Source organism: Mustelus asterias, chromosome 6 (genome assembly GCF_964213995.1).
Source record: "Mustelus asterias chromosome 6, sMusAst1.hap1.1, whole genome shotgun sequence".
Taxonomy (NCBI): domain Eukaryota; kingdom Metazoa; phylum Chordata; class Chondrichthyes; order Carcharhiniformes; family Triakidae; genus Mustelus; species Mustelus asterias.
The window spans coordinates 78,316,199-78,333,355 of NC_135806.1; the positions used below are offsets into that span (position 1 = coordinate 78,316,199).

Consider the following 17,157-nt stretch of genomic DNA (forward strand, 5'->3'; position numbering starts at 1 on the left):
AGATGGCCAACATGATATCATGGGTAAGTGGAGCTTGAATAAGTTAAGACAGTCACATAATATTCAGCACACAATCAGTTAAAAAATGTAAAATACTGAATTCAGTCCACATCTCAGAGAAAGCTCAGATAAGAATGAAGCTTTTTCAATAATTGTAAGTCTAATTTCATGTTGTGAAAGGAAGTCAGTGCACCACAGCTGGCCGAAAAAGGTAACAACAACAATTATTGTATAAAGGAGAGGGAGAAGATTAGTAAGTTGGCACTTTCAGAGAAGAGGATTTGGATTGGGAGTTGGCTTCTAACCCAGGCGAGGTATTCTGAGTTGTGAGTATGCAATGATGGGAAAACTGATTAGTTGACAAAGAATATACAGCACAGAATTATAACCCATGAAGTGAATGCTTAGTCAGATTCAGGTGGACTTTAGAGGTAATACAATTATACATTGAGCCAAGTATCGAGGGTTTTTCAAATCAAATAACGCCCTATTTGGTAAGGCAAACAGAATATAAAATAAATGGCACAGAGCTGAAGGACACTGAACATTGGACATGTTTGAGCTGATGTTAGAAAGTTAGCAGGATTTGTGACGGGAGGTCATGCCCAACCAATCTAGTTAATCTTTTTGAGGAAATCATTAGGTAATGATCTATTTGAATGATGGAATAGCTCAAGGCTGAAAGGCCTACTCCTGTTCTTACAAAAGCATTTGCGGCACACATCTGGATCACATGACATTATTTATCCACAGCATCTGAGCAACATGACAGGAACTCAATTATCTTGCTACCTATATCACTTTCAGTTCATTTACCCATGCAGAAATGGCACGATGGAGTAGTCTAGATATTATATAGAGAGCAACCATGATCACCAGATTACAATTGCTGTAGTACTAAGAGAGATTAACATAAGCATATTATTAGCATATTATTTTTGAACTGCATGCAACTAAAGATTGCAAAGGCAATTTCAGTTTTTAAAAAACAAGCTGAATTTTAAAATATTATCTATTACTTAATGGCGGAAAGCCATAAAAGGCAGCAGACCTGCAATGTTAAGATCTACCTCATAGATCGATCATTTGGTTACCTGTCCGAATATCTTGTGGTTCAGTGTCAAATTTGCTTGATAACAGCTGATGTGAAAGCCCTTGGGATGTTTTACAATCAAGGTGCTGGTATTCGACAATTCTGACATTTGATTTATTCTACTGTTGCCAGTAAAATCACCAGAGGTTGGTTTAAATCCAGATCATTTAGAATATTTATTCTATCTTTGAAGCAAAATTAACAGTATAAATGTACAGTCAGATAGGTCTATTTCTTATGACTGCTTTACTCTATATTGTTGCCACTGACAGAATTTAAATGCAAAATATGTTAAGTCTAAAGAAGTATTTATTTATAATTTGACACTCTTGTAATATTAATGATAGCACTATGGTTCACAAACAAGATGCTTATTAGTATTTGCTTCCAACTATGGAAATCCAAATTGTTATTCGTTGAACTCTATATTAATTTTATTGCTCTGGTTTACCAGAAGTGCTGAGAAAAACCCATAATGGAAAGCAAGTTCTCAGCCAGTGGAAGGAAATACCAATGGATTACACTAAACCTCAGGGCTCTACAATAATTAGAATGACCATTTTAAAAGATGCAAAGATTTGTAATGTCAATGATATCATTCATGGAAGTAAGAATGAGAGCACTTTGCTGGATCTTGTTACGGGTAAAAACAGCAGTGAGTAGATCTGTAGTCCTTTTATTGTTCCAAGCGTCAGACAGGATGACGTATTTGGCGAGTATAATACTACCAAGACCCAGCACGAACTCTGACTATGGGGATATTATAATTAAATAAAATACAGTGGTGCTCAGATCCTGAGTTTTTAAAATAACTGGGTTGTCGGTGAATGAACAATGTTGTTGCTATTATGACCTCATGAAGCGCCAGTGGAAAGGAAGACCCAGAGGCAGTCAGCATCAGTTAGAAGAGCTGTCCGATGCGCTTCCTCCAGAACAGACATCTTCTGACAGAAATCAAAGTGTGATATGATATGAAAGCAGATAAGCGGATGGTTGGTGGATATTTTTCTCAGGAATCTTTAAAACTCATTCTTCGACTCACTTTCGGGGGCAGAGAGAACCTGACCCACTCGAGAGCTGGCTGAGTTTAAAAAGTAAAATCAGAGTCAAATCACAGGAAAACTGCAAGTTCATTAATTGGTGAGAAATTGCTGTTAGAAAGAATCTTTAAATAACTGAAAAGTTAACGTAAGTGAAATTTAGGCATGGCAGGGCAGCTTATTCATATGGAATGCACATCCTGTGGTACGTGGGGAGTTGTGGATGCTACCTAAGACCTAGATGACTACGTATACAGTAAGTGCCAACAGATACAGAAACTTAAGCTTTGGGTTTCGGTGCTCGACCAGATGCTGGAGTACTGTGGTACATCAGTGAGGCTAAGAACTACATGGATAGCATGCTCAGGGAAGTAGTCACAATGCAGCCTAGGAGCATGAGGGCAGAAAGGGAAGGGTGACCACCAGGCAGTCCAAGATAACCAGACAGGTAGTTCAGGAGACCCCTCTGATCACTAATCAGTTTTCCACTTTGGATATTACCTGGTTTCTAAGAAGAATGTAGTCAGAGCCAAGTACATGGCACCACATGGCTCAGCTGGAAGAAGAAAGGAAGAGCAGTAGTGATAGGGGACTAGGTGGGCATTCCTACAACTCCAGGATGGTATGTTGCCTCCCAGGTGCCAGAGCTAAGGATGTCATGGAGAGCATGCAGGGCATTCATCTGGGGGAGGTCGACAGCCAGGAGGTTTAATAACTTAGGTAGGAAAGGAGATTAGATCTTGTAAGGAGATGGAAAAGCTCTAAAGCAGTCATTTCAGGATTATTCTCTGGCCTGTGTGCTTGTGAGTAAAGAAATAGGAAAATTTAGTGAATGAACATGTGGCTGGAAAACTTGTGTGGAAGGGAGGGCATCAAATTTCTGAGGGACTGGCTCTAGAGAAGGTGGGACCTATATAAGCCAGACGGTCTGCACCTGAACAGGACTGCGATGAATATCCTCATAGGGAAGTTTGCTTGTGGTGTTGGGGCGGGTTTAAACTAGGGGGATAAGAACCTGAGAGCAGATTCAGATAGGACAAAGTCAGAGCCAGGGAACGGGAGACAGAAAATTAGCAAGCAGCTCTGAAAGACAGAGAAACAAAGGTTAAAGATATATTGTACAGGAATTTGGCAGTGTCAAAAGGTATATACGTAACTGCAAGGAGTATAGCAAATAAAGCCGATATGCTGAGAGCACAGATAGACACATGGCAACATGAAATCATTGTTATAATAGAAACTTGGCTTAAAGGGGGGGAAAAAAATGGCAACTCAACATCCCTGGATCTAGGACTTTCAGGCAGAATAGAGGAGGGTGGATATAAAAGGTATAGGTGTAGCATTCTTGGTTAAGAAAACAATTATAGCTATGAGGAGGGAATGACATACTGAATGAATCAATAAATGAGGCCATATGGGTTAGGCTCAGAAATAAAACAAGGTGCAGTCATATTGCTCGGAGTGTACTACAGACTCCCAAATAGTGGAAGGGAGTTAGAAGAGCAAATATGTAGGTGAATTTCTGACAGCAAAAACAATAGGGCAACAATAGTTGGGACTTCAGTTACCCCTAATGTCATGTTCGATGTGAACAGAGTGAAAGGCACAGAGGACATAAATTTCTTGAACTGTATTCAAAAGAACTTTTTTTATGCAGCATATAACAAGCCCAACGAGAGGGGACGCAATTCTAGATTTAATCTTGGGAAATGAAGCAGAGCAAGTGGATGAAGTTGCAGGGGTTGACTGTTTTAGAGATGGTGACCATAATACTGTTAGATTTAGCATCATTATGAAAAAGGATTAAAATAGAACAGGAGTAAAGTTCTAAATTGGGGAAGGACAAATTTTAAAGAGGTGATCTGGCGAAAGTGGATTGGATAGTTACTTAAGGAAAACCAGTGACAAATCAGTGAGAGGCATTCAAAATTGAGATTCTATGGGCACAGTGTACACGTCCCCACAAAGAAAAAGGGCGGTGCCACCAAACCTAGGGCCCCCTAGTTATCCAGTAGCATAGAGAGTAAAATAAAGCAGATAAAGATGGCTTGACAGTCACAAAAAACTTAATACTGTAGAAAGCCTAGAGGAGCATAGAATGTATAGGGGTGAAGTAACAAAGGAAATTAGGAAAGCAAAGTGAGGATATAAAAATATTGGAAGGCAAAATCAAGGAAAATCCAAAGATGTTTTATCAGTACATTAAGAGCAAGAGGATAACTAAGGAAAGGATAGGGCCTTTCTGAGATGTACATTGTAACTTGTGCACTGAAGCAGAGGATGTGAGCAGGGTTCTCAAAGAGTGCTTTGTCCCCGTCTTCACAAAGGAGAGGGATAGTGCAAACATTCTAGTTAAAGAGGAGGACTGTGAAATATTTGATACAATAAGTGTAGTGAGTAGGGAAGTACTGGGGGGGCTGTCATCTTTGATGGTGGACAAATCACCAGGGCTAGTTGGATTGTATCCCAGGCTATTAAAGGAAGCCAATGAGGAAATAGAAGAAGCTCTGAGGATCGTTTTCCAATCCTCATTAGACACAGGTAAGCTATCAGAAGATTGGAGGTCTGCAAATGTTCTACCATTATTTAAAAAAAAGGTGCGAGGGATGGGGCAAATAGGCCCTGTCTGATGTTGGTGGTGGGAAAATTATTAGAATCAATTTTGAGACACAGAATAAACTGTCACCTAGAAAGGAACAGATTAATTAGGGATAGTCAGCATGATTTTGTTAGGGGAAGGTCATGTCTTACTACTTCAATCAAATATTTTGATGAAATGACAAGGATGATTGATGTGGGTAGTGTAGCGTCATCTACATGGATTTTAGTAGGGCACTTGACAAAGTCCCACATGGCAGTCTGGTCATTAAAGTATATGCCCATGGGATATAGGGGAAGTGGCCAGTTGGATCCAAAATTGGCTCAGCGGCAAGAAATAAAGCGCAATGATGGATGTTTTTGTGAATGGAAAATGGTTTTCAGTGGCATTCCACAGGCTCCACGTTGGGGTCCTTGTTGTTCATTGTATATATTAATATATTGTATATATTAATGATTTGGATTTAAATGTGGGAGGCATGATTGGGGAATTTGCAGATGACACAAAAATAGTCGTGTAGTTGATAGTGAAGAGGATAGCTGTTGTCTAAAGAATGATCGTAATAGTTTAGTTGAGTGAGTGAAGCAATGACAATAACAATTATGTTGTGCTTTCAATACAACGTCCTAACAAAAACACAAATCAAATCTAAACTAAAATGACACTGAATAAACCACAAGTCTTATAAAATACCAAGTCAAACAAATGCAGAAAGGTATCAGGGGGAGCATTTTAGTAGTAGTGATCACAATTTAATTATATTTAGCATATTTAGAGAAAATTACCAATAAACTAAATTTTATTTTATTTATAAGTCATAACGAGGCTGACATTAACCCTGCAATGAAGTTACTGCAAAAAGTCTCCTAGTAGCTACACTTCAGCGCCTATTCCGGTACACTGAGGGAGAATTTAACAAGGCCATCGCACCTAACCAGCATGTCTTTCAAACTGTGGGAGAAAACTGGAGCACCTGGAGGAAATCCACGCAGATACGGGGAGAATGTGCAAACTCCACACAGATAATGACCCAAGCCAGGAATCGAACCTGGGTCCCTGGCGTTGTAGGGCAGCCATCGTGAAAAAATGGAAAGTCTAAGGTCATTTTCCTTAGAACAGAGGAGGCTAAGGGGTGACATAATTGAGATGTACAAGATTATGGAGGTGCTCGATAGAGTAGAGGGGAAGACCTGTTTTCCCTAGTGGAGAGGTCAATTACCAGGAGGCACAGGTTTCAGGTGATGAGTAAAAGGATTCGAGGGGTCATGAGGTAAACGTTTTTCACCCAGAGGCTGGTGGGTGTCTGGAATTCACTGCCTGGTTTGATGGTGGAGGCAGAAACCTTCAACTCATTTAAAAGGTATCTAGATCTGCATCTAAAGTGCTGTAGCTTGCAAGGCTATAGACCAGATGCTGGAAGGTGGATTAGAATAGGTAGCTAATTTTTTATTTTCTGGCTCGCACAGACACGATGGGCTGAAAGGCCTCTCTCTATGCCATAACCATCCTATGGTTCTTTGGGCTTGCTCCAAATCCCAAATAAATTTCTGCCACTGTGTTCATGAGTTGAGTGTCAGATTAATTCTATTAAAGCCAAATATTGCCAACAATAGTCAGAGATTGTTAAAAATACAGATAATCTACAGAGAATATGCAGTAATGTCACTTTAAGAAAATGGGCAGATTAAATTAGAATGAAGTTTATGCTCTGTTAGTTAGGAGGCAAGGCAGCCAATAACAGCACACTGTATTAGCATAGGAATTCTGTTGACTTTAGCATGTTAGGCCCAATATGCTTCATAATAAGACAAGACTCGATTTTCAAGTTTGCTGATGACGCCACCATAGTGGGTCGGATCTCAAACAATGATGAGACGGAGTTCAGGAAAGAGACAGAGAATCTGGTTAACTGGTGCAACGACAATAATCTCTCCCTCAATGTCAAGAAAACAAAGGAGATAGTCATCAACTTCAGAAAGTGTAGTGGAGGACATGTCCCTGTTTATATCAATGGGGACAAAGTAGAAATGGTCGAGAGCTTCAAATTTTTAGATGTCCAAGTCATCAACAACCTGTCCTTGTCCGTCCATGCCGACACTAGAATTGAATCATAGAATCCCTACAGTGCAGAAGGACACCATTCAGCCCATTGAGTCTACACCGACCACAATCCCACCCAGGCCCTATTCCCGTAACATCACGTATTTACCCTGCGAATCCCCTGACACTAGGGTCAATTTATCATGGCCAATCAACCTAACCCGCACATCTTTGGACTGTGGGAGGAAATCGGAGCACCCGGAGGAAACCCACACAGACACGGGGAGAATGTGCAAACTCCACACAGACAGTGACCCAAGGCCGGAATCGAATCCGGGTCTCTGGCATTGTGAGGCAACAGTGTTAACCACTGTGCCACCATACCGCCACTATAGTTAAGAAAGCCCATCAACATCTTTACTATCCAGACTAAGGAAATTTGGCATGTTTGCTACGACTCTCACAACTTTTACAGATGCACTATAGAAAGCTTTCTTTCTGACGGTATCACAGCTTGGTATGGCTCCTGCTCTGTCCAAGACCGCAAGAAACTACAAAGGGTTGCGAATGAAGCCCAGTCCATCACTCAGACCAACCTCCCATCCACTGATACTGTCTACACTTCCTGCTGTCTCAGAAAAGCATCTAGCATAATCAAAGACCCCACACACCCCAGACATGCTCTCTTCCACCTTCTTCCGTCGGGAAAAAGATATAAAAGTCTGATGGCACGTACCAACCGACTCAAGAACTGCTTCTTCCCTACAGCCATCAGACTTTTCAATGGACCTACCTCATGTTAAGTTGATCTTTTCTACACCCTAGCTATGACTGTAACACTACATTCTGCACTCGTTTCCTTCTCTGTGTATGGTATGCTTTGTCTGTATAGTGTGCAAGAAACAATACTTTTCATTGTATACTAATACATGTGACAATAATAAATCAAATCAAATCCGATGGGCGAGGGAGAAAAGAACCTTCGTGAAAAAATGCTCAGACATGAAAAAATAAAACCATAACCTGTAAGTGATTTCAAGTCTCATTCATAGAAGAGTTATGAATATTGTAATAAAGCTATTGTTTCCATATTTCAACTATCAAGTTATAGATTTTGAAAAATTACTAATGCATTTTCTGTCTCGTAAGCCTGAAGATTCCTTCATCACAAGACTATTAAACCATGAAATAGAATATATACAGTTAATCTCTCATTGCATTATTTGCAAATAATTAATTTATCTTTCCACAGCCATCTATTTGTCTCCCTCTCTTCCTTTGACTATTTCCTTTTTTTACTCTATGCCTCTCACTTTCATGGTAATCTCTAAAATTGTCACTGGCTCTCTCATTTTATCTTCCTTTGCATAAAAAGGAAAGTAGAAAGAAACTTAAGCAAGGAGTAAGGAGGGCTAAAAGGGGTCACGGAAAAGCGTTGGCCAGCAGGATTAAGGAAAATCCCAAGGCTTTATATAAATATATATATATATATATATAATCTATATATTAAGAGTAAGAGGGTAGCCAGGGAGAGGGTTGGCCCAATCAAGGACAAGGGAGGGAATCTATGTGTGGAACCAGAGGAAATGGGCGAGGTATTAAATGAGTATTTTGCGTCAGTATTCACCAAAGAGAAGGTCTTGGTGGATGATGAGTCTGGGAAAGAACGTGTAGATAGTTTGAGTCATATTCAGATCAAAAAGGAAGTGGTATTGGGGTTCTTGAGGAACATTAAGGTAGACAAGTCCCCAGGGCCTGATGGGATATACCCCAGAATACTGAGAGAGGCAAGGGAGGAAATTGCTGGGGCCTTGAGAGAAATCTTTGTATCCTCACTGGCTACAGAGGAGGTCCCTGAGGGTTGGAGAATATGCCTGGACCTGCAGAGTTTCACTGGCTGTCTTGTCTGGAGACAATACACATCTTTTTAGCCTGTCTTGATGCTCTCTCCACTCACATTGTTTTGTTTCTTAAAGACTTGATTAGCTGTAAGTATTCGCATTCCAACCATTATTCATGTAAATTGAGTCTGTGTCTTTATATGCCCTGTTTGTGAACAGAATTCCCACTCACCTGAAGAAGGGGCTTAGAGCTCCGAAAGCTTGTGTGGCTTTTGCTACCAAATAAACCTGTTGGACTTTAACCTGGTGTTGTTAAACTTCTTACTGGGTTGGAGAATAGCCAATGTTGTTCCTTTGTTTAAGAAGGGTAGCAAGAATAATCCAGGTAATTACAGGCCGGTGAGCCTTACATCAGTGGTAGGGAAATTGTTGGGAGAGGATTCTTCGAGACAGGATTTATTCCCACTTGAAAATAAGTGGACGTATTAGTGAGAGGCAACATTGTTTTGTGAAGGGGAGGTCATGTCTCATGAACTTGATCGAGTTTTTCGAGGAAGTGACAAAGGTGATTGATGAGGGTAGGGCAGTGGATGTTGTCTACATGGACTTCAATAAGGCCCTTGACAAGGTCCCTCATGGCAGACTGGTGCAGAAGGTGAAGTCGTATGGGATCAGAGGTGAGCTGGCAAGGTAGATACAGAACTGGCTCGGTCATAGAAGACAGAGGGTAGCAGTGGAAGGGTGCGTATCTGAATGGAGCGCAAGTGGCATTCTTCAGGGATCAGTGCTGGGACCATTGCTGCTTGTGATATATATATAAATGATTTGGAGGAAAATGTAAGTGGTTTGGTTTGTAAGTTTGCGGACGACACAAAGGTTGGGGGATTTGCGGATAGCGATGAGGACCATCAGAGGATACAGCAGGATATAGATCAGTTGGAGACTTGGGCGGAGAGATGGCAGATGGAGTTTAATCCGGACAAATGTGTGGTAATACATTTTGGAAGGACTAATATAGATAGGAAATATACAGTAAATGGCAGAACCCTTAAGAGTATTGATAGACAAAGGGATCTGGGTGTACAGGTACACAGGTCACTGAAAGTGGCAACGCAGGTGGAGAAGGTAGTCAAGAAGGCATACGGCATGCTTGCCTTCATCGGCTGGGGTTTTGAGTTTAAAAATTGGCAGGTCATGTTGCAGCTTTATAGAACCTTAGTTAGGCTGCACTTGGAATATAGTGTTCAATTCTGGTCGCCACACTACCAGAAGGAGGTGGAGGCTTTGGAGAGGGTACAGAAAAGATTTACCAGGATGTTGCCTAATATGGAGATCATTAGCTATGAGGAGAGGTTGGAGAAACTTGGTTTGTTCTCACTGGAACGATGGAGGTTGAGGGGCGACCTGATAGAAGTCTACAAGATTATGAGAGGCATGGACAGAGTGGATAGTCAGAAGCTTTTTCCCAGGGTGGAAGAGTCAATTACTAGGGGGCACAGGTTTAAGGTGCGAGGAGCAAGGTTTAAAGGAGATGTACGAGGCAGATTTTTTACACAGAAAGTAGTGGGTGCCTGGAACTCGTCGCCGGGGGAGGTAGTGGAAGTGGATATGGTAGTGACTTTTAAGGGGCATTTGGACAAATACATGAATAGGATTGGAATAGAGGAATATGGTCCCCGGAAGTGTAGGGGGTTTTAGTTCAGTCGGGCAGCATGGTCGGTGCAGGCTTGGAGGGCCGAAGGGCCCGTTCCTGTGCTGTAATTTTCTTTGTTCTTTGTTAAATGTTCTTTTGTATTAACATCCTATCTACTATTTACCTCAGTTTTCTTGTTAGTACTTCTCCTTATTTAGCCATGGTACACGTTGGGGGGAATTTTCCCTCCCACCACCACGGGAATCGTGGCGGGGGTGGAAAGAGGGTGTGCAGACCATGCAAAGGCTCTTTGACCTCGGGCAGGATTTTCCAGTTTTGGGGTGAGTGCAGCTGGAAAATCCTGCCCGTTATGTTTTTGTGATATTTTCTATATATTTTGTTTCATTCATTTTCATCTCACTTGTCAGAATGATCTTGAATTCCACATAAAATCAGCTAATCTGTCGCCCAGCCTGGGGTGTCAGGATTAAGCAGGAGGCAGGGGTTGCAGGTCCATATATATAATTTAGCTTTAGGCTTGTATTTATTTATACCCGCTGGTGAATTCTGCTCAGCATCCTGGCCAATAATTCTACGTGAATAAAACAAAATACCTGATAATTATCACATTGCTGTTTGTGGAAACTTGCAGCAGACAAAATTGGTTACCTCATTTCTTACACTGCATAAGTGACTCCAGGCTGAAAAGTTTACATGCTTAACCCACAGCGAGTTGGTCCGTATGAAAGTCATGGAGAACCCAGAGTTTGGGGCACCTCCATATTGTGTGGAGTTTGTGGGCATGGCAGAACCAAGTGCTTCCCCTGCCCAGACACCAAACTGTTGGCTAGATTTGGCCTCTAATGCTCATCAGTGACGGCTGCAGGACTGGTTAGGTGTGGCTTGGCGTTGTCAATTGGGGCAGGGTGTGTGTGTGCATGCATGCGCGCACGGGTGTTACGTGGTACCAATTGCTGAGGCTCCTAAGGTAGGCAACCTGCCTCCTGAATCTTTGAGTTTTTGTCTTGATGAAGTTGCCAGGAAGGAGAAGATCACAGTAATAAAATGGAGAGGAAAGAGAGTAATGTAGGAAAAAAAAGTCTTTAACTTTGTTACCCTTGTTATATATGCACAAGTTGGAAATTTGTAAGCATGCATCACTTTTCCAAATTAACGGCTCCATTTATTCAGAAGTCTTACCTTCTTGCAGACTATTTCAAAATTGAGGTCCGTCTGAAGTGCAGTTTTTGAAACATAATCTGGTTTCAAATCCTATGCAAAAGATAACAATATATTTCAGTTTACACATTTTCGACATTTCAACAATGGCTAATATCAAAAGTAGTTCATTGGCTGCAAAGTGTTTGAGACATCTGGTAGTTCTGAAAAGCACAATATAGATACAAGTCTTTGTTTTAATTTTTCTCTTTAAAGGTGTAAAGCCTTTATGGCAAGACAGAAGATGTTTATGAACACATCCGTTTACAGTATAGAGGACGGCACGGTGGCACAGTGGTTATCACAGCGCCAGGGACCCGGGTTCGGTTCCTGGCTTGGGTCACTGTCTGTGTGGAGTTTGCACGTTCTCCCCGTGTCTGCATGGGTTTCCTCCAGGTGCTCCGGTTTCCTCACACATTCTGAAAGACGTGCTGGTTTGATGCATTGACCCAAACAGGCGCCAGAGTATGGCAACTAGGGGAATTTCACAGTAACTTCATTGCAGTGTTAGTGTAAGCCTTACCTGTGACTAATAAATAAACTTTACTTTACTTTTTACAGTAATAAAACTGTAAGACTTCCTGAATAAATCCTTGGTTGCTGTCTCTAAGGTTGATACTAAAAGCAGATTCAAATGCATCAAAGGTGCTTAAAAAGGTTTCTTTAGGAAGAGTACTATGAAACACACCTAATTGTATTTTATGCATGCCACCAAACTGCACTGTAAAGTTACCCAGCGTGCAGCCCAAAAGCAGATCTTTATTAACATTATCATGATACAAAGACGACATTTGGTAAGTTAGTTAAGCTAAAGGCAAACAAAGTACCATGGCCCAATGGATACATCCCAGTATCCTAAAATGATAAGGAAGGCATTTGCAACAACCATACAAATTATATTTTAAGCCTCTATTGTGTGTGCATGTGTGCTAGAGAACTGGAAAAGCAGCCAGTGTAGAACCTATTTGTAAAAAGGGAGATGGAGCTCATCTGGGTAATTATATATCAGGTATCTTAACAGCTGTGGCAAAGAAAATTAAGTGCTGGCTTAGGATGAGGCTACCTCTGGATAAAAGATATATAGAAATAGCCAGCATGCATTTCAAAATGGATAATAGAAACATAGAAAACTACAGCACAAAACAGGCCCTTCGGCCCCACAAGTTGTGCCGAACATATCCCTACCTTTTAGGCCTACCTATAACCCTCCATCCTATTAAGTCCCATGTACTCATCCAGGAGTCTCTGAAGAGACCCTATTGAGTTTGCCTCCACCACCACTGACGGCAGCCGATTCCACTCGCCCACCACCCTCTGTGTGAAAAACTTCCCCCTAACATTTCCCCTGTACCTACCCCCCAGCACCTTAAACCTGTGTCCTCTCGTAGCAGCCATTTCCACCCTGGGAAAAAGCCTCTGAGAGTCCACCCGATCTATGCCTCTCAACATCTTATATACCTCTATTAGGTCTCCTCTCATCCTACGTCTCTCCAAGGAGAAAAGACCGAGCTCCCTCAGCCTATCCTCATAAAGCATGCCACTCAATCCAAGCAACATCCTTGTAAATCTCCTCTGCACCTTTTCAATCTTTTCCACATCCTTCCTGTAATGAGGTGACCAGAACTGAGCACAGTACTCCAAGTGGGGTCTGACGAGGGTCTTATATAGCTGCATCATTATCCCCGGACTCCTAAACTCAATTCCTCGATTGATAAAGGCCAGCACACCATATGCCTTCTTAACCACCTCCTCCACCTGCGGGGCCGATTTTAGAGTCCTATGGACCCGGACCCCAAGGTCCTTCTGATCCTCCACAGTACTAAGAGTCTTTTGCTTTATATTGTACTCCTTCATCCCATTTGACCTGCCAACATGGACCACTACGCATTTATCTGGGTTGAAGTCCATCTGCCACTTCTCCGCCCAGTCTTGCATCCTATCTATGTCCCGCTGTAACTTCAGACATCCCTCCAGACTATCCACAACCCCACCAACCTTCGTGTCGTTGGCAAACTTACCAACCCATCCCTCCACTTCCTCATCCAGGTCATTTATGAAAATGACAAACAGCAAGGGTCCCAGAACAGATCCCTGGGAACAGATCCCTGGGGCACACCACTGGTGACCGACCTCCATTTAGAAAAAGACCCATCTATACACACTCTCTGCCTCCTTTGGGCAAGCCAGTTCTGGATCCACAGGACAGCAATGGGCTTAACAAAATTCACAGAATCGTTTGGGGAAGTAAAAGGTGCGGTTGATGGGAGAAACGTGGTGAATGTAGATCTACCAATATCAACATTCCTCTCTCTTCAGTCATCAGTGGAACTCCCCCTTTATCCCGAACCCCCTTACCAGCCACTTCCACATGCCTTCCCTCCAGTAAGAACCGACAGCCATTACAATCCCCATGCCCACCTTGAATCTGTCGCTTCCTGTTACCTAAGCCTGAATGCTCGAAATTCTCACTGGCAGGCAACTTAATTTGGAGGATGAACTTAATTCTGGCAAGCCGGCCTTTTAATGAGCAGGCATGAGATGCAATTGAGTGCAAATAGGGTTCCTGACATTGGTTGTCAGGAAACTCAATCCTCCTTTAACATCGGGAGAACAAAGTTCCAAACTATTTTTTTGCCAGCTGGAAAGTGACTTTTTAAAAAACATTACACCAAATTAAACCCACTGCGATCCCTTCAATTGGTGGGAGCAGAAAATTCTGCCTCATGACAGGACTAGGGAAGGTAGAAAAGCTATTCTCATTAGCTGATGGTACAAGGACTGGGGGACACACAGATTTAAAGTTTTGGGCAAAGGTTTCAGGGAGAACGTGAGGAAGAACATTTTTAACATTTTGCAACAAACTGGGACTCGCTGTCTCCATTTCTATCACTCCCATAGGCAATGACTTCAGAAGAATATTGGATGGGCATTTGAGGAAAAGAAACTTGCAGGGCTAGAGGGATAGAGCAGGGGAATAGGACTGAGTGGATTGTTCTACATAGAACTCAATGGGCCAAATAGCTGTCTTCTATTTAGTTCTGACTCAATGACTCAACTGAAGTAAGTTCTGTGCTGTGACAGAGCGATTGGGGAGGGAGTTTTAAGGTATTAAATGAGGAGACAATAAGGTTAAGAACATTTAACAATGAAAGATGACTACCCTCAAAATATAAGCCATTGGTTGTACTTGCAAGAGACAAGAATAAATTGTCAATCTGAACTTTTCTTAAATGGTATCTTCTCAGTTGCTAACTACAGGTTAATGGCCTTATTAATCCTGTATCTGTAGCAATTTTATGAAAGATGTTAACCAATGCAATGAAAGTAGTTTTAAAATAGTGCCCCATGGAATTTCAGTCTGTCTCCAAAGAACTGAAAGAAACACGAACTCCATTATCCTACAGGTTGATGGAGATTTGCATTTCGTGATTCAACCACTTGGCTGTTAACAGAATAAAAGTTCTGCACACTGACAACATATGACCCTGAAGAACATTGATCAGTGTGGAGTGAACCATCAGCGTGAGTGGATAAGGCAGATTAATAAATATTCTTTCGTGTCCTGGCTCAAAGGACCATAACTTATACTTTTTTTTAGAAAACGTAGGGTGTCACAGGACCACCAATTAGTTTCAACGAAAGCATTTATTAAACATGAAAATATATCTTAAGCTACAATGGACTCAGTAATACAAAATCCCTTGAAGCACGTAAACTCGCTGTGGTCAAATACACTCTCCACTCTGAACCCAAGTGAATATCTGTGGATTTCTCCTCAAAATCCCCCAGATGATTGTCACATGAAAATTTCCTCCCCAAATTGCTGGATTTTTTAATGCACTAATAGTGTGCGTCATCGACTTGTCAATATTTTTTCATCAAATACTGGGCCATTAATTTTCTCATCTGAAGCAATCGTTTGAAGGGCACGAAAAAATGGTTTCCGGTTTTGTAAAATCAAAATACAAGGAACTTTAATTCAACTACTTTCACACGTTAGATGGGGCTTTTATCAAAGGCTGGGGCGACAGCAACGAGAAAGTATGCTCTTTACTTCCTCCCCTCCCCAGGAATACCTAAAGTGGTGAATTTGAACGGCTGATAGCGACAGTTTTGTCTTTGCACATGTGTGATGGAAGTTATGAATCAGATTTTATGCAGTTATGCTTAAATGATTCCACAGGTTTGCTTCAATTTGAGGTTGTTGGCTAAAATGTATGAATTTAATGTTGGTCTGGTAGACTGGTGTGGGCTGTCTTTCTGGCCACTGGCCACGATGAGCAGCCTGAATGATCAGCCCACACACTGGTGTAAAAATATGATTTTATTTAAACTGCATTAAAATAATTTAAGCTCAGGATCTAGGTTGAAATTCAATGCAGTACTGAAGACGCGTTGCGTTAAACTATGGCACAATCTCTCTGTTCTGGTGGGCATTAACAATCCAATGGCACTTTGCAATTTCGACTCAAAGATAAAGAGAGAACTCCCTCAGTCTTCTGGAAAACATTCTTTTCTGAATGTACACCACCAAAAAGAGATCAACGAACCATTCTCCACATAGTAATTTATAGTACATGAATTGCTTTTTAAGAGATGCAATTAGACACGACTAGCTGAATCTTGCTCCAGGCTCGGGAAAATCCGACCTGTGCACATTTGCGGCTCGCAAACTGCACTCCCAACGACCTATGTGTCACTCCACATGACATGACATTTTTGTCTTTTCAGGACCAGGTTCACACTGCAGTTTGTAATCTGTGAATCAGTGTGGGAGGAGTGTGTGCACGTGAGGACCAGTTTGAAGGCCTGCCTTGGTTCACCAACACAGTATCCCAGTTCCCAATAGGTTTTGAGGGAACCCCCTACACTTTCCTCGCCTCCCTCACTCTCCACCCACCCTCATGCTAGTCTCTGCCTCGACAGGTCATCCATTCCACCTGATGCCACTCATATCATACATGTCCTCTTAGATTACCCATGCCACTCCTATGCCATTTATCTGCCATAACCCCTAGATCACCTAGGTCATCGCTATACCCTCATATATCCTCCATGCCCTTCAATCACCCATGACATCACTATACCCCCTCTCCCCTTCCCCCAGCAATGCAGCTGCCTGTTCACCTGGGTTCCTAACCACTATAGGACATTGGCAATGAAATTTATAGAATACATCAGCTGGAATGCAGAGCTTTCAGAAATCCTAAGTTTTATTCTCTTATTTTGCTGTTATTCCTTTCCCATCAGTCAGAGTGCAATTTGCTCTGGGGCTGCCAATTATCTCCATCCACCATCTCTAATCCCATAATGGGCAGAATGCCTTTCCTCATGGAAATTTCCATCCATCCTTCTAGGAAAAGAAGATTGTCAAGCTGCAAAGGCACACAGCAGTCCATAGCCAGAATCTCCAGACCAGGATATACAGGCAGTAACAATCTCTGACAAGTATCATGTTAACAAAGAAGCATAACTGATTGATATCCCATGGTTCAAAATGACATTCAAACAATTCTTTTACCAAATGCACCGCACTGTAGATGGTTGTTAACAGCACAACAACCCTTAACCTATATGGCACAGTGTCGTTTCAGATGCCATTATCTATGACTCTCTCTCGCCCTGGCTATTCCATTGGTCCAGCCCTCATCTTCATTCCCTCAAGTCCAAGAGGCACAGACATGATGGTTACA

General features: G+C 41.9%; 1 protein-coding gene across 1 annotated transcript in view; it reads right to left on the bottom strand.

Moving 5' to 3' along the window:
- srfbp1 (serum response factor binding protein 1) overlaps positions 1-17,157 on the bottom strand; it is a 210,850-nt gene that overhangs the window by 69,218 nt on the left and 124,475 nt on the right. Inside the window, exon 4 of the mRNA XM_078214605.1 lies at positions 11,447-11,518. Within this exon, the coding sequence (XP_078070731.1) occupies positions 11,447-11,518 (72 nt within the window). The remainder of the gene's footprint in view (positions 1-11,446; positions 11,519-17,157) is intronic.